This window comes from Scomber japonicus, chromosome 20 (genome assembly GCF_027409825.1).
Source record: "Scomber japonicus isolate fScoJap1 chromosome 20, fScoJap1.pri, whole genome shotgun sequence".
Taxonomy (NCBI): domain Eukaryota; kingdom Metazoa; phylum Chordata; class Actinopteri; order Scombriformes; family Scombridae; genus Scomber; species Scomber japonicus.
In genome coordinates, this window is record NC_070597.1 from 18,643,542 (window position 1) to 18,660,713 (window position 17,172).

The following is a 17,172-nucleotide window of genomic DNA, read 5'->3' on the forward strand; positions in this document are numbered from 1 at the left end:
GTTTTCTGTTTGCCAACAATGTGGTGGAGTCTTCAGGATCAGGCAAATTGGTTGCAGCTGCACAGAATCACAATACTTACTGTCAGTTTGTTGAAAATGGAATACTTACAAAGAAAAATCTAAAATTGTCAATAATCACATATTGCTTCTTAGAAATCACATGTCATAGCAGAAATAGGTTTTATTTAACAGCTGTTTAAAGATAAATAATTGCACCTGTACTTCCAGGTACACACGATACACTCAAATGCTCACTCACACACACACGCGCTCTACCACTTGTACCAAGTCAGTGAAATATTGTACAACAGTGGCTGAGTAAATCCAAGTTTTGACAGTCTCTGAGGTAATGAGAGTTTCAAGGCTCAGGTCTTGTCTGACTCAGAGGAAGGGACTGTGACTTGTGAGCTCTGGAGCTGACTGATCTGTCTCCTCAGCTGTACGATCTCTTCCTCCTGTTCTTCAACCCTCCTCTGCAAACCATGGATAACCTGATGGGGAGAAAAAAACACAACTCTTCTTATAATGGGCCTTTAGTGTAGATGCTAATTAAAGGTTCCTGGAGTGTTGTGTTAAATGTTTTATAAATTTGGCACTTGTGTTTCTTGTTTATTGAGTTATTTGCAACCTTGTTACTTTAGAGTGACACATATTGCCACACATAATAAAATGAAAGCTACACATTTTAAATAACAATAGATGGAATTTGCATTTGCTTTCATTAAGTAACATACTTCATCTGTTTAAATTGTATTAAAGTAATTAAAATAATAATTTCTAGAGCTAAAATACATCCTTTCATCCCTCCATACCATGTCTTTACTGCAGAAGAGTTCACTCTCTAGAAGCTGGCTGGCTGTGGGCCGAACACTGGGATCTTTACTAGTCAGCCTCATGATGTACTTGGCCAAGGCTGGCCATCTTTGGCAGAATGAGTCTGGGATTTTTCCCTCTCTCAGGTCCCCGAGGGTCCGTACCCGCTCCATCTCTGTCCCAAAGGGCTGGAATAGCTCAAGAGCCAGCACTCCAACACTGTACATGTCTGACTGAGAGAGCAACACATACAGTTTAGAGTTATATTCAGTAGAGTTGTTAAAACTGTCAGAGGAGATCAGGATGTAGTTAAATGATATAATAATAAAGTTGATATCTAACTATAGCACTAAAATAAACCATATGTATAATAAGAAAGCTAACCTTTGAATCATAATGAGAGCCCTTCAGCTGCTCTGGTGCAGCGTACACGTATGTGCCGACACCTGTAGTATGCGAGGAAGCTGCAAAATACACCAGACCAGAAACAGCAGACTTTAAATCAAATAGTACCACCTACAGGCCATTCTAGTTGGTGTTTTGTCTTGAAAATGAAACATGCTTTGAGGTATGGCGTTACCACTGCTGGGAGAGGTGGTGCTTTTATGGCCCTCCATTATCATGTCCCTGCAGGCCAAACCAAAGTCCCCGATCCGAATGAAGCAGTCATGACCGTGGAGGAAAATGTTTCTTGGCTGTGGAGGAAAAAAAAAAAAAAAAAAAGAAATTAAATAAGGTTTCATACAGTATCTCATTAGTGTAAAGTGGCATGTCTCCCAGGTTACTACACGTGATAACATAGTGTTTCATTTTATGCCAGCCAATTAAAATGTTGCAACATTACATCATCAACTAAATTTAACAGGATGGATACTGTATTCTCTACTGGATACATTGTAGATTTTTCTAGACTGTCAAAGTTAACATGGTTACAAAAGTAAAAAATATTGTTTTTTCTTGAAAGTAAAATACTGGAGTGTCACCAGCACTTCAACAGCTTGTAAACTACCCCAAATGAGGGTGTCACCAGTCCCCATAGTTGGCCCCATGCACACCAAGAAGTTATCAGCTGTAACAGGAAGGCTGTACATCACAACTGAAGACGTGTACCTATATAACCCGCATGAGGAAATCAACACCTAAAAGCCAAAACAGAAGTAGCGGCTGACAACACCAAGTCGGAAGTAGCCTTTTTCAAAATCCTCCACTCCTCAAACTGTCAAATGCTCTGAGATATGTGCGCCTGCCTCGACAAACCCAAACAACCGGGTTTGAAGCAGCCTGTCAAAAACTAAACAGAGACGGAGGTGAAGCTGTGATGCCTGGTCATGCTGGAGGAGGACAAAAATAGTGAGGAGGGGAGCGGTAACGTTACCGTGTCATACGACAATGAATTCCACACTGGTGTTATGGAAGAAGACCTGAGATGTATTGAAGAAATGTCAAAAAAGTACGGCAGCAACGCTCTCATCAAAGTAAAGGATTGTTCACCTGGAAAAGTTTTCTTGAAGGTAAATGCAACAACGCCAACACTATTGATTGTAAGTTTAACTTTAAAGAAAACACTCTCACATGGACTAACATACAGCTGCTTATATATTATAATATGAATGCATAGAGACAACAATAACCCCTAGAAGCTCAGTGATTACTCTCAGCTGTTGCATGTTTATATTTCAATGCAGTCATTCTGATTTACCATACAAAACTAAACACAAACAAACAAACAAACAAAGACAAAGTATATAATGTAGAGTTAACAATACAAAATGTATGTTTTCTGGTATTTGACTTGTCTGTGCTTGTTTTGCCTTAGGGGCTTGTCATCCTTCCACTTCATTTGGCAGCTTCATACAGAAGAGTACAGAGTATGCAGAGCCTGCTGTCAGCGGGGGCAGACCCCGAAATAAGGTCTGAACCAATACACTGACGGACCAGAATACAGATATACACACTGATATTGCACACATACTGCAGTCGTTGAATTAAGACTACATCAGTAATAGCAGTTCAGCTCAGTAGTTTATTTCCCAGAACACAGAACACAGAAGAAGAATTTCTGCTAACTTCAACACTTCAATCTAATTTCCTGCGAATTCCACTAATACAAAGTGACACTCAGCACATTGACACAAGCCACTGGGTCCTTATATGTCTAATAAAGAGCTGACAGGTCTCAACACCACTTCCACAGCAGTTTCACCATCTCTCCCTCTGCTACAGGGACCAGCTCGGTCGAACCACGCTGCACCTGGTGATATCCACGTGGCCCAACATCCTGACTTCTGGGCTAAAACCGGGTTCTAAGTTCCAGACTGCTGTGATTGATGTACGCAGGCAAGCAGAGGCCTGTTTACAGCTCCTCTGTGAGCACGGGGTTAACATCAGTGCAGAGGTGACCGTTTTTTCATACAACAGGTCAGCTTGTTATGTGCTAATTTAAGATCCTATCTTTGAAATTCAGCAAGTAGAAGGTATACTGTGTGTATACTCAGCAATACCACAGGTTGCTCACTTCCCACTCTTTCTTAAAGGGAAAGTTGTAATATTAAATTGTCACTATTTAGTAATCTGTGGTGCTGAGTAGATGTTTACGATACATACAAGTCTGGTATTGAATAGATTCAAGCATAAAATGTGAAAAACATTTTTAAAGATGCTCAATAATGCACCTTTATCCTTTTTTTTTATTTCCACTTGAAATATTTCTCCTAAGTTGTGCGTTTCTCGTCTCTAGGTGGAGGGAGAGAGCCAGCAGACAGCTCTGCACCTATCAGTGAGCTACTCCGCTGTGTCTGCCATCCAGATTCTGGCCAGCTACGGTGCTGATGTAAACGCTGTGGACAGCAGGGGGATGACGCCGCTGCACATGGCGGCTGGGATCCTTCATAAGGACATTATAGCCAGCTTGATCAGGCAGGGAGCAGATATCAACATGGTAAGTGTTGATTTTCCTCCAGGGGTCTTTTTTTTCTTCCTTTTTCTTAAAAAATCATTAATAATGACTGTATTCCATGACTTATTTGTATAACATGTGCTTTTCCTACTATAAGTCATAATGTGCTGTAAAAAAGGTCTTAGAAACACTCCTTGTGTAAAAACCTAATATTAAAAATAATATTGCCACTGAAATGTTTTATAATCTGTAAAACTATATATATACAAAACTATAATTGTTGACCAGTGGTCTGATTACATGTAAATCCTATGTACATTTTGTTCTTACCTTTAAATATGATTACAGAATGATTACATTTATTACATTTTGTGTATATGCAAATCTGGCAAGTGAAATACAATGATTCCTGGCTTTTCTGTGCTCTTAATCCTGTTATTGTTAATGTAAGCGTAAAGTTCAACATATACGCTAAAGTAATGTAAACTCTTGACTATTTTCAAGGGAGTGAAGCACTCTGGGAATACTCCTCTGCACCTGGCGGTCGTGGCAGTTGCTGTGAAGACCCATAAAACTATGGAAGACTATATTAGCTGCATCTCTGAGCTGCTGGAGGGGGGGGCCGAGCCGGACACGGTGAACAACGCTGGAATGACTCCTCTACATGAAGCGTGCAGCATGGGAAACACAGAACTTGTGGACTTGCTGATGAGATACGGAGCAAACGTGAATAAGCTGAGCAGATCAGGAGAGAACTGTCTGTTCCTGTTCCTGCACCACAGGTGTAACATAAGGAACAGCTCTCTGCTGGTCAAACTCCTCAACCTGACTTCACCACTCACAGTCTACAACCAGGACGGCCACCTGCCCTCAGCCTTGACACTACCATGTTTCTTCAAGCAGAGAGACCAGCTACTAAACCTCACCCAACAGCCAAGGAGGCTTCAGGACATTTGTAAGAGTGATATTTATCTAAAACATATCCGAGGAAAGAGAGAAGAGTTGAGGAAGATATTGCCCGAGAGGCTCTATGACTATACATTTAATCACTGGGAGAATATACACAACATCTCCTTTGTGACAGATGATGAAATGGATTCTTTTAATAATGTATTGAATATTAGGTCTAGTTGACACCTGTATTTGTACATGTGACTACGAAAGCTTTCATTAAGATCTTTAAATCTCAAACATACAATGTGTCAAACACATGCTAATAAAATCTGATCTTTCAAATCACATTACCTTCAGATCTCTGTGCATAATTCCTTTGGAGTGAATGTAATCCACCCCTTCAAGTATCTTCCTCAGCAGGTTGACAGTGTGTTCTGTATCAACACATCCATAAGGACCTGAAAATATAAAAGAACAGAGTTATTAATTAACAAAATGTGCTTATTATCTCAGAACACATTTAAATATATGAAATGATCTGACTGAATATAATTAAAGGAGCTGAGGTGACATTTGCACATTTTTAAATGACAATTAATTGATGAGCATTCACAAGTTAAATATATGAAATCTGTATTAGAGCACAATTGTATTAAATAGATGCATGTGAAACAATTACATCTTGGTGCTTGATCCTCAGTGGGCTTGGTGTTCCTCTCAGAGATCCAGTCCTTCAGCGAGCGTTCACACAGCTGCATCTGGATGTAGAGCATCAGGTGGAACTGTACCTGCACACACAGGAGAACGACAACTTCAATTTTTTCTTCAGTGCAGATTCCATATTCTGTATCTATCTTTCTTTAAAAGAATACTCCACTAATTTAGAATTGGAGTTCCCCTTTAAAGAACATTTTTTGAGCAATTAAAAAAAAGTAAAACAAGTCAATCTAACCTTTTAGCAATTTATTTGAACACCAAAAGCATCTTTAAACACATACCTCTTTAAAATTCTTTATTGTGGGTATGTCAATGCAGGAGTTGTTGTTTAGCTCGATGCTGCTCCTGCTGGACCCCTCCTCTAACAGCACTGAAGTGTCCAAATTCATTGCAGGACATTTGGAGCTTTTCTTTGGAGTTTTCTGTCCTAGGAACACACAGGGAACGTAGTTCTCTGGGAGGCGGCGCATCGTCTTCGGACACATCACCTGGCCCTCTTGTGCAGGCACTAAGGCCGTGACAGGATTGCTCTCTATTGGAGGCACTGTGGCACCTGAAGCAGTGTCTGATTGTTCTTGACTGAGGCTTTGAAAAAGTATAGAGGAGCCTGTGTTGCTGCTGTCAGGGCTGTCATCAGAACTGCAAAAAAGAAAGAAGAGACAGTTTTAATGTCATTGTTCAAAATGATTTTTGTACAATATTTATTTATTATATAATTGTCGCAAAACTGAAATATTCCCTAATATAGTCTAAAACACCCTTCCTGAAACAATAGTTATGTCTGGTGATCAAAATTTGCTCTCTCATACATTAAATTAACTCATCTGTATTTTATCAATAAATGTAAGGCCAATCAGGAAAGTTTAATGTGAACAAGAAGTCTTTAATTACCACATCTGTGAATATTTAATATGTGGTGTTAACCGAGACAGGCCATTACGTCATAATGTATAGCTATATATTTATTTTCTTGTATTTTTTTAATTTCTCAATTCTCTTAGAGGAGTTCTGTGCTGTGATTTGCATTAGAAAACAGAAATCCCTCACATACTGTTATATCTCACTTTTATATGTTTAGTTTTGGTACTACTATTTCAAAAAATGAACAGTCAGTGAAGATGGTGATGACTTTAACTTATTCTGGTGTTACTGTTTTAAACTGATCTTACTTGTCTTGTAGTCCGGCTGATTCCAGTGCAGGCAGCAAAGACTCAGGATCTGCAATAAACACATTTTACAAGATAGAAGAGAACAGTATTGTCTCATCAACCTCAGAACCAGCACAGCAACTTCATCAGTTTCAGCTCTATAAACAGAGTAGCAGTGGAGCACTCACGTGTTGCAGGCTGAACATGTTCCATCCATGCAGTGTGATAGCCGACCACACTGACATGCTGCAGGCTGGACAACATCTTGACTTCCCTGAGCACCTACAACAACATCCCAAACAAAACAATTTTGCTACTTACAGCAGATGTGTGTGTGTGTGTGTGTGTGTGTGTGTGCGTGTGTGTATTTTGACCCATTCCTGATGATACTCACCTTTATGCAATCATCCTTTGAGACTTTTTTGATAAGAATTTTCTTCACAGCATAATATTGTCCATCCAGTTTGTTCATAACCTACAAAATGATGTCAAATATAACATGACTGAGTTGACCAATTTAACTCCTGTTATTTCTTTAGAAGAGTGACTGGAGTAAAATAGGTGCTATACCTTAAAAACATTTCCATAAGATCCTTTCCCAAGTCTGCAGATTTCTTCAAACTCACTAAGATAGCGTGACGTCTGTGCTTGGAACAGTCCCTCCTTAGGCCTGTGGGAAGGCAAAAATCAACATCTCTCACACAATAGTCCAATATTTCTTGGACGCAACTGGACATTAAAATGTACTCCGAGTAAACTTTACCTTGCTGCAACATTGTGTGTGTTTGTGCCGTGAAGGTGGTGCCCCTGTTGAATGAGATAAGAGTAACCACATTGTGGAAATGACAACAATGAACTGACCTCAGGTCACACGTAGGATAGACAGGTCTGACACACAGGGATAGCACATACACACATAAATACATACAATCAAAAACCTACATTTTGCCTCACTATTACAGTTTAGTTCAAATGGAAAAATCATGATATCTTTAGTACATCCTCTATATAACATCATCATAATATATCATAGAGAAGCCTAAACAACTGTAACATAAGGATCATTAGATATACTCACACATGTTTTCTTGATAATTTTCATGCAAATACTGAAGCCACCAGGGGTTACCCAGGTTACGAACTATACCAGAAGCTCCAAAGTGTCATGCCAGCCATCATGTTCACTTACCTGTGGATACAGCGAGGAACTGGCAGCATGCAGCAGCTCAGTGAAGGCCCGGTTGTGCTGGAGTCTGACGGTGCTGAACTCATCACTTACGGCCAGAGGTGAGAGGAGATTCATAGCAGCTAAACGCTGGCCAATGACTATCAGAGGGGCAAGAATTCATTTTAAAATGACATCATATTACATCATATGAATGTGTACACAGGACTTGGGGTGGCTTACACAACATACTCTTTGATAATACATTTCTAACTATGAAAATTCACAGTCAATACCAATGCAATGTCTCAACACCTACCTTTAAACAGCATGCGAGAACGTGCCGGGTTACTCTCATAGACAAAGCATAGGTGCTCCAGCAGGGACCCCAGGAGAAGGTGGTTGGGAATTGCTGAAGCGAACTCTTGGACGGATGGGTACTGTTTACCAGCCAGCAACACCTCGCCGGTATTATCTGTGTCAGAAGCTGAATGCACACACAAAAAAATTATAAAATGAGAAAGAGGAAGCAGTAATACAATACTGAAATATAAAATAATTCACTGATTGTGCATGTTTCTTTGTCAAGTCTTGTTCTTGTATATATATATTTTTTTTTACAATGAAACCTCCCCTTAAGTTTAGATAATATTTGACATTGTTAAAGTCCAAATAGAATACTAATTTCACTAATACAACAATATTGCTTCTCTGTAGAATTGCAACTGTCTTACCTTCTTCAATTACTTTCGCTATCATTTCAACAATGTTTTTTTCTCCTAGGTCCATTTTTCTGTATAAAACCACTTGTGCAATATTAAGCACCCAAAGCAGTACTGATCATGATCCTGTTCACCTTCAAGGCAAAAATCTTGTTTATGCATAAGGGGGCGTGCACAGCAGTAACGCTTATCTGCCTGGCCCAGTGTACACCAGACTCCTCCACCTACAGTAGACTTTATAAACACATGACCAAGCAGAGGAGAGAGGCCCACGTGCCAGAAAAGGACGGCAGGGCAGTGTCATCTGTTCACTGTCTGCCTGTCACTTCTTTACTCGCATTTCATCATACTGCAGTAGATGTGAATTTGATTTGGAGTAGAATTGAATTTCAAAACTAAGATTTGACTTTATCATCAGTTACAATGTCATTAGAAATTTAGACTAAACCTGTAAATTGGGGATGAGCCATATGGAAAAACACCACACTATAAGAGCTTCCTCTAATATTGATATTACAGTGTTATTGGTTAAGAAATGGTAAAATGTAATATCATTGTTATTCATCACATTAGGATGCAAGATGCTCGTAGGTCAAACTGGAACTTTCATTTGCAGCTAGCATTTCTAACTGTATCAGAAATCAATAAGGGATAAATTCACTCAGAAATTGATTTGTAGTATTAATTTAGACAACAATGCAAAGAGAACAGGACTTAAGTGTCACAAATTACAGAAATATGACATATTTAATTGTTAATTGGTTGTGAATATCTCATAAGAACTATCAAGTATCTGCCCCAAACCTGTAACGTGAATTAGTGGTGTGTAAACTGCACAGCGTACAGCTGCAGACAGATGCTGCCTCTTGCAGAAAATGTAATAATATTTTTAATAAAATGTTAAACGTTCAATATACAACATTCAGCCCCACCAGATGTCAGCAAACAACTATTTGTAATGTAGAGATAAAGATGGCAGAGCAATGGGCAGATGATGATGTCACACTTCCTCTGTGTGTGTAGTAATCCAAGCCTGTCTGTTCTGTGCTTTGATAGCTGGTGCATATAAGTGCATGCAAGTTCCTCCCATGGATATATTAAGAAAACTGAATAAAGGAAGAGCGCAGAGGCTTTGACAGTACTTTGACATATCAGCCAAACTGTGTAATTACAAAATCATGTGATGCTACTGGGCCCAAAAAGACTTGTGAGAAAAAGAGCACAATCACCACGAAATGACTCATTTCACTATCAGAATTTGATCCATTCAGTCTGATCACATGTCGGAAGTCTAGAAGAGCTACATGATTGAATTACTATAGAGTAAATGACACACACATTGTTTTGGACTGAGATGTTGGAACTAGTGCGACACCTAGTGGAGCTTAATGTCATAATTTGCAACTTTAATAACATTCATAAGTATACAACCCCCGCCCCCCCACAGTATTAAGATAAATGCTGACCAGAAGCACAGGGTGCAATGGTATGATCCTATTTGCCTTTCATTGCCCCTGCACAAATATAAACTGGCATGCTAATTCAGTGTCCTATCTGTAGACATGGATATATTTCACAGCTGGAGAAGTGGTGAGGGGGGGAGGGGGGGGAGAGGGGCAGAGGGGGTGGGGGTCTCGTTGGTGTTCGCATGGTTTATAATACCTCAATTACGCCCCTGCCAGTTTATGAAGTCAAGACTATCCCAACAAACGGCACAAACAATTAAAAATCAGATGTGTACTGATATCACTGTGCTCAGTAACATTGGATAACCACAAAGTCACTGCTGTTTACTTAGTTAATGTTAAGGAAGCAACATTTAAGTACAAGAAGAAAAAAGCTGCTTACTGTCAAACTGTACTTCATCATCCTCTTCATTAGACAAACTTATAAGGCTGCTAACCTCCTGTCTCTTGAAGGGTTTAATCAAAAGGTTACTACTGCTGTCGGAAGACTCCGAGAGCAGGAGTCCGTTGTTTGGTTGTGTCGGACTGTACATTTTTCGAGGTGAATTATGAGGAAATAACTAAACCAACCACTTATTTTCAAACGCTGCCCTATTTCACAACAGCTACCCCATATTTGACGAAAGTCAAGTACAGATACTTGTTAACTTCCTCGCCCCTCACGTGTTTATATCGCATGAATCTGTCAGGAAAGCGCTGAGGAAAGCTATGATAAGTCCCACACGGTCTGTCAAGTCAACTGACGGCCATGATTGGATAGTGGAGGGACCGTCTGACAACAGGTGGCTGAATTACAACAGGATTTGTCAATATAAAATATGCTTTAGACAAAATTACAGGCGTATACGCTTATGTATATTGTATTCCAAAAGAAACAGAAAAATTAAAGCTTCGCTTTATTGAGCACGGCCCTGTAAAAAAACAGATTGATTCGTTTTGTATAGTATGGGGTACTTGCAAACGCACCCTAATATAAATAGTCTAGTAAATTCGATTGGTCCTGTCTAGAGCGTAACCCCAGACCCGATCTCGCGAGAGTCATCATTTTCATCTTTCCCTTACCCTAAAAAGTGCTGTTGTGCCTAAACCTAATCGGACTATAACAACAGCGTTTGTCACATCATAAAATGTACGAACATATATTGCACAATGCGCACAATGAACACACAAGGCATGAAAGTCTCGCGAGAGTTCCGCAAATCCAGGGTAACCATGAGGACCAATTCGATGACGAAATGCCTTAAAGTTTGAGGCAACAGTTTTGATTATAATTATTGGTTTACGACGATTTCAACCGTTTGACATGTCTGTCAGGCTCATGTGTTTTGTGTTCGTTTTGTGTTTGACTCACTCGTCGTTTTATAATTTTGCTTTTAAGAGTCAAACTGCGCAGGTTTGCGCACGTGTGACGCCCGCGAACAATCTGCGCACTGCGCGCGGCACAACTTAACTTTTGTGTTTACAACACAGGCTGTACGCAGTCTGTGGTCTACAACGTGACTTGTGCATTAAAATTTGAATACTAAGATGTTAAAAAATACCCAGCAATATGTGACAAAGACAACATATTAGCTGGTGTCTCTTCCTTTCTGTTTCAAATGAAGCCACACATCAATATCTGAGGACAAGTGACTTCCAGCTGAAGCTTTTCTCTCTCTGAAGATGTCTGATGCTTGGTAAGTTAGCTGCCAGAGTATTTAATTAATTTGCATGCAAATACATTATACACCAGCAACGTGATTCACGTATTATAAGCTACTGGGCCAAAATAAATACTAGAAAGATTATTATAACAACAAACTTTTAAAATATATTTTTGGCACATTTTGGTTTATTTTCAATATTCGAAACACTTCCTGTGCCCTTATATAAACAACCCAGAAAATGCACAATTTTAGGAGCTTATACCATCTGAATAAGTATGAATTCAGAAGAGGGTGAATTTTAACATCGTTGTCAGTGAGTGCTTGTTTTCTCCTCAGCAGCTCTGAACCTGCTGGAGCCATAAAGGCCATCGACAAGCACTCAGTGCATCAAATCTGCTCCGGACAGGTGGTGCTGACTTTGGCCACGGCTGTCAAAGAGCTGGTGGAGAACAGTGTGGATGCAGGAGCCACCAACATTGGTAAGGAAAGATATACACAACTTTGTTTTACCTATAGAGGGTAAACATGATGTGGAGGTTTTCTGCGGAAAAAATTGTTCAACATCACATAATTGCATGTTCCAGATGTCAAGCTGAAGGAGCATGGAGCAGAACTAGTAGAAGTGTCAGACAATGGCAAAGGAGTCGAAGAGGCTAACTTTGAAGGACTGAGTAAGTGTCACTTTTGTTTGTCCATTTTGTTAATGATGGCCCACCTAACCTTTTTCTCATCTGTCTCACAGCGCTGAAGCATCACACATCAAAGCTGAAGGATTTTTCAGATCTCATCCACGTGGAAACATTTGGCTTCAGAGGTGAAGCCCTCAGCTCTTTATGTGCTTTGAGGTAAAACACTTCAACAGCCACATATATTCTTCACACAAATTTCAATAACATGTCCCATCATCTGCTAAAGTAAATTCCTTCTGATCCCCACTCCAGTGGCCTGAGTGTGGTGACATGCCACGAGTCCAGCCAGGTAGGGACCAAGCTGGTGTTTGACCACAAAGGTCACCTGGTTCAGCAGTCACCTCATCCTCGGCAGCAAGGTACCACAGTCAGCCTGCAGCAGCTCTTCTACACCCTGCCTGTTAGACACAAGGAGTTTCAACGCAATATAAAAAAGGTCAGTCAGTAAAGGATCATTCTGGTGTTTCTGCATGGTTTAGCCTGACTACAAATCACATATAAATCCTGATAGTTTTCAAAAGCATGCTAACATTTTTCCAGCATTGTAGGCAGTCATCTATAACAATTTCTATAACAGTTTCGTTAACACGTTTTACACCTTTTTACTGCATGGTAATGGAGAGGTGGTCCAGTCATTTTCTAGTAGGAACATTGAATATTTCAAAGTCAGCTGTTCAAAAGAAACCAAATTCACGTTATACAACTGCTACCTTGTTTTTTTCTGCTGAGTTTGATTTTTATGACCATATATATCAGGTTGTGAATGTAAATATAGGGCAGCAGAAAGTCTGGGATGTCTTTTGTAATCCATGCTTTCAAATGTATTATAAGACTGTTGTAACATACTGTAACCTTAAAAGCAAGAAATGTTCAGTGTGATGGATCACTAGGAAAAATTTTGGTTCCAAATTGTGATTCTGGGCCCATAAAATGCCTATATTGAGATGTATATGTGTATATATTATGTTGTGTTGTATCTTCAGCAGGACATAACTTGTAATGTCCTTTATCACTCTGTATCCTCATATTGTTACATCAAAGCCAGAGATCAGCAGCTATCTAAAATGCCCACGCCATTCATCCATAATGACCACTACTTAACTGTTTTGTCTTTTCAGGAATATACCAAAATGATACATATCCTGCAGTCCTACTGCATCATCTCTACAGGAGTGCGTATTACCTGCTCCAACCAAACTGGGCAGGGAAAGCGCAGCACGGTTCTTAGCACCAGTGGCAGTCAGAGCATGAGAGACAACATAGGAGCTATATTTGGACCAAAACAGGTTGGAACAGTGATGTAATTTTTTTCCAGCTACTATTAATTTGCAAACTGAGGATGATGTCAGTCTAACCACATCTCTCTGGGATTTTTCTTGTAATTCTTGTAATTCTCCAGAGAGAATAAAAAGGCTCATTGCTTCGTAAAGTTGTGTTATTTTGTCTGCCATGTGTTTTATTTCTCGGTGTGGTTTCCTGTCAATGCAGTGTTCATTGTTTGTTCTGCAGCTGCAGAGTCTTCTGCCTTTTCAGCAAGTGTCTCCTACAGAAAATGTAAAGGAGGAATATGGACTCAAGGATGAAGAACTACCCAAACAGCTTTTTTCGTGAGTGACACAATTAAATTGAATTCCCATGTCTCCTGTGCAGACAAAGCAAAGCCAAGTTTCTCCACCAAAAACTCTTTCCTTTTTGGCAGTATCACAGGGTTTGTGTCACGAGGAGATCACGGTGTCGGGAGGAGCGCCACAGACAGACAGTTCTTTTTCATCAACAACCGACCATGTGATCCTCTTAAGGTAATTCATGTGTAGTGAATTAACTGGGAAATGTCAAGGTGAGGGTTCACATTTTCATCCTAACCTTTGCCTCTTCCCACACCTTGCAGGTGACCAAACTTGTGAATGAAGTGTATCATATGTATAACAGACATCAGTATCCGTTTGTTGCCTTGAACATCGCTGTCTCCTCAGGTAGAAAAAATTGCCATTAATCAAAAGCAGTTATGACTGAATCACACTGTTGAGTTTTATAGTAAACACGTTTTTTTTGTTTTGTTATTTCAGAGTGTGTGGATGTAAATGTCACTCCAGACAAGAGGCAAATTTTCCTTCAGGAGGAGAAACTCCTGTTGGCTATTTTAAAGACCTCTCTCATCAGCATGTTTGAGGCTGGGGTCAATAAAATCAGCCTGAACAATACACCTATTCTCAGCAACAGTAAGAACAAATCATTACATTTATCCAGTATAACAACAATTGAGACATTTCATAAAAAGATGTTTAGGATTATCCAGTGATTTATTATTTTTGATCTGTCTGTAGAGGCAACGTCAGCATTTGAACTGTGTCAGGTTGTCCCGTCTGATGAGAACATGCCAGAAACCGGAGAGGACACAGAGCCGTTGAGTCAGAGCCCAAAGTCGTCCCTAAACCTGGCTGGCCTAAAAGCTGCTTTTTCAAGTCACATCAGCTCTAATTCTGGTTTGAGGTCCAACATGTCAAAAGCGGCAAAAAGTGGCCCAGCTCAGAAGACACTGCAGTCCTTTTTTAAGAGTCCTGGAAAACCTCCTACTTGCAACCCAAGTGTAAAATCTCCTATGAAACCCACAAGAGATTTATCGTCATGCTCACCAGTGGGGAAGTCGGTGCTAGATGGGTTCAGGTATGGCAGGGTGCCGTGCAGCGATACAGACTCTGAGAAAGATATCGCTCTGATCAGTTGTGACTCCACTGCAACACCAGGCAGTCAATGTTCTGACCCGGAGTTCAGTACTCCTGAACTGGTGATGGACACACCCAGTGTAAAAAATGAATCATTTGAAGACACATCAGATAAAAGTCACACAGTTCCCGAAGACCCAGAATTCCAAACTGAACCGTGTACTTCCACTGAGGACAGCACTGTGAGCCCAGACGCCAAGAGAGCCAGGAAAGACAATCTACTTTTCTCCACAGAGAGTAAATCCACCACTCTTTCGCACTGTTCAGAGGGATCCTCCTTCTTTTCCTCTTCCTCCATGACGGTGGATGCTCCAGTCTGCGTACAGAAGAAGACGGTGCCTCTCCAGTTCTCTCTACAGGAGCTAACAGGGAAGGTGAGGAGGTTGCAGGACTGGCAGAAACAAAGGGCCAGTGAGGAGCTGCGTTACCGACGTTTCAGGGCCAAGATCAGCCCCGGAGAAAACCAGAGTGCAGAGGAAGAGCTGAAGAAGGAGATCAGGTAGGATATTACCAGTGAATTTACCTTTTTATTTGCCCATTTACTGCCAATCAGGTGTACTTAACACTACTGCTGTCTATTTTCCAAATTGTGCTGTGATAAGCTTTTCATCCACCTTTCCTCAACCCTCATTTCTACATTTGGAAGATCAAATTCAGTTAATAAATCAAAATCAAACAGATTTGATGAAAACAGTGTTGTAACTAGGTTTTGTGTTTACTTGAATCATCTTCCTTTCATCCTGATAGTAAAGACATGTTCAAAGAGATGGAGATCATCGGTCAGTTTAACTTGGGCTTCATCATCACCAAATTGAACTCTGACATCTTCATGATTGACCAGCACGCCACAGATGAGAAATACAACTTTGAGATGCTGCAGCAGCACACGGTGCTCCAAGGACAGAAGCTCATTGTGTAAGAAACTAAATCTGGATGTCTACATACATTATTGCATTGTCATGTTTGAAATGACTTTTTAGTGATGCTTTTCCTTTGTATTTGCAGCCCTCAGAAACTCCAGCTCACTGCTATCAGTGAGAGCGTACTAATGGAGAACATTGAGATCTTCAGAAAGAACGGCTTTGAATTTCTGGTTGATGAGGATGGTATGAATGTCATACTGTTAAATATGTGTGATTAATCATGAGTTTATTGTGGATTACAACTCATCTTTCTCATCGTCATGATTTCCCAGTCTGATGATTACAAATACTAAACCAACATTTTTTCATTGTGACTGTAGCTCAGGTGATGGAAAGGGTAAAGCTGGTGTCTCTTCCCACCAGTAAGAACTGGACATTTGGTCCCGCTGACATCGAGGAGCTGATCTTCATGTTGAGTGACAGTCCGGGAGTCATGTGCCGACCATCCCGCGTCAGGCAGATGTTCGCCTCCAGATCTTGTCGGAAATCTGTGAGTTAATTCTGATGACGAACGGTTGCTTAAAGAATTCTCAGATATTTATACAAACCAATATTTCTTTTAGGTGGGAGTCAGCACTCATTATTATTGTTGTTAAACTTTTACATTTTGCTGTGATGATCCTTTTAAAATATCAACCTACCATAAGGTTATACAGTTTTTAATTGATTAATTAAACTATATTACCTTTTTTAACTAGCTTGTACTTTGGCTCCTTCAGATGTATAGTATGATGTTTGCTTCCTGACACAGCGCCTGTCTGTTGTCTGTGCCCGTATCCTTCCTCAGGTGATGATTGGCACTGCTCTGAGCACCAGCGAGATGAAGAAGCTAGTGGTCCACATGGGGGAGATCGAGCAGCCGTGGAACTGTCCTCACGGCAGGCCCACCATGAGACACCTGGCCAACCTGGAAATCATCTCACAAGACTGACCGAGTCAAGGAAGAACCTGGCTGAGGATCTTACTTTACACTAATAATATGTAACTGGACTGTGAGTTCAGTCCATTTGATGCCTGTGGACACTGTACATTTTTTTGTGGTTTAAATATTTGACTGAGCAGGGTTTTTTTATTATTGTTTCATTGTCTGTTGAGCTGTTTTCTTATTAGTTTATTATTATGTTGTATCAGAATATTTTAGTTTCTTATATTTAGACTGCTAATTATAAGAAAAATAAACCAATAAACAAATGCCAATTTCCTGCTTATTTGTGTCCTTTTTGACTCACCAAGGTCGCCGTAGTTGAAAGTGTCTTTTGTCGTTGCCATGGAGATGATTCTATTTTGCGTGTGGGTTCCTGAAACAAAATGACTGAAGGAAAAGAAAAGAAAACCTCGATGAAAAATGATGAACATAAAAATTAGGAAAG

General features: G+C 40.1%; 3 protein-coding genes across 4 annotated transcripts; 2 read left to right on the forward strand and 1 right to left on the reverse strand.

The window, feature by feature from the left end:
* Positions 1-111: 111 nt before the first annotated feature.
* On the reverse strand, positions 112-10,569 carry eif2ak1 (eukaryotic translation initiation factor 2-alpha kinase 1). Of its 2 annotated transcripts, none has more exons than XM_053341202.1 (15): positions 10,204-10,569; positions 7,953-8,120; positions 7,658-7,794; positions 7,232-7,275; positions 7,039-7,138; positions 6,863-6,943; positions 6,657-6,750; positions 6,490-6,538; positions 5,602-5,959; positions 5,283-5,391; positions 4,955-5,061; positions 1,394-1,508; positions 1,198-1,277; positions 813-1,046; positions 112-491 (listed from the first exon to the last, which is right to left on the reverse strand). In XM_053341202.1, the coding sequence occupies exons 1-15, from the start codon at positions 10,352-10,354 to the stop codon at positions 366-368; spliced, it is 1,953 nt and encodes a 650-aa protein (XP_053197177.1). In that variant the 5' UTR covers positions 10,355-10,569; the 3' UTR covers positions 112-365. The 2 variants fall into 2 exon arrangements, with proteins under 2 accessions (XP_053197177.1, XP_053197179.1); XM_053341204.1 differs by lacking the exon at positions 10,204-10,569 and adding an exon at positions 8,368-8,468.
* Positions 1,735-4,843, forward strand: LOC128381250 (ankyrin repeat domain-containing protein 61-like). The gene is made up of 5 exons (XM_053341209.1): positions 1,735-2,324; positions 2,630-2,724; positions 3,037-3,208; positions 3,551-3,751; positions 4,214-4,843. The coding sequence occupies exons 1-5, from the start codon at positions 2,142-2,144 to the stop codon at positions 4,841-4,843; spliced, it is 1,281 nt and encodes a 426-aa protein (XP_053197184.1). The 5' UTR covers positions 1,735-2,141.
* A 709-nt stretch (positions 10,570-11,278) lies between the features above and the next one.
* pms2 (PMS1 homolog 2, mismatch repair system component) lies at positions 11,279-16,994 on the forward strand. Its single transcript, XM_053341201.1, has 15 exons — positions 11,279-11,497; positions 11,804-11,946; positions 12,052-12,138; positions 12,210-12,312; positions 12,409-12,592; positions 13,275-13,442; positions 13,666-13,763; positions 13,856-13,955; positions 14,045-14,129; positions 14,223-14,375; positions 14,481-15,378; positions 15,627-15,794; positions 15,885-15,985; positions 16,123-16,292; positions 16,590-16,994. Exons 1-15 carry the CDS (start codon positions 11,484-11,486, stop codon positions 16,731-16,733), a joined length of 2,616 nt encoding a protein of 871 aa, XP_053197176.1. The 5' UTR covers positions 11,279-11,483; the 3' UTR covers positions 16,734-16,994.
* Positions 16,995-17,172: the final 178 nt, after the last annotated feature.

What these genes read in the sequence shown, in the direction of transcription:
- LOC128381250 (XM_053341209.1), top strand. Translation starts at nt 2,142, where the DNA reads ATGCTGGAGGAGGACAAAAATAGTGAGGAGGGGAGCGGTAACGTTACC. An exon ending in GGGGCAGACCCCGAAATAAG is followed by an intron (nt 2,725 to 3,036) that starts GTCTGAACCAAT and finishes CCTCTGCTACAG; the next exon opens with GGACCAGCTCGGTCGAACCA. An exon ending in GGGTTAACATCAGTGCAGAG is followed by an intron (nt 3,209 to 3,550) that starts GTGACCGTTTTT and finishes TCTCGTCTCTAG; the next exon opens with GTGGAGGGAGAGAGCCAGCA.
- eif2ak1 (XM_053341202.1), bottom strand. Translation starts at nt 10,354, where the DNA reads ATGTACAGTCCGACACAACCAAACAACGGACTCCTGCTCTCGGAGTCT. An exon ending in TTCTCGCATGCTGTTTAAAG is followed by an intron (nt 7,795 to 7,952) that starts GTAGGTGTTGAG and finishes CCCCTCTGATAG; the next exon opens with TCATTGGCCAGCGTTTAGCT. An exon ending in ACATGTTCAGCCTGCAACAC is followed by an intron (nt 6,539 to 6,656) that starts GTGAGTGCTCCA and finishes TGTTTATTGCAG; the next exon opens with ATCCTGAGTCTTTGCTGCCT.
- pms2 (XM_053341201.1), top strand. An exon ending in GAGCTGAAGAAGGAGATCAG is followed by an intron (nt 15,379 to 15,626) that starts GTAGGATATTAC and finishes TCATCCTGATAG; the next exon opens with TAAAGACATGTTCAAAGAGA. An exon ending in ATTTCTGGTTGATGAGGATG is followed by an intron (nt 15,986 to 16,122) that starts GTATGAATGTCA and finishes TTGTGACTGTAG; the next exon opens with CTCAGGTGATGGAAAGGGTA.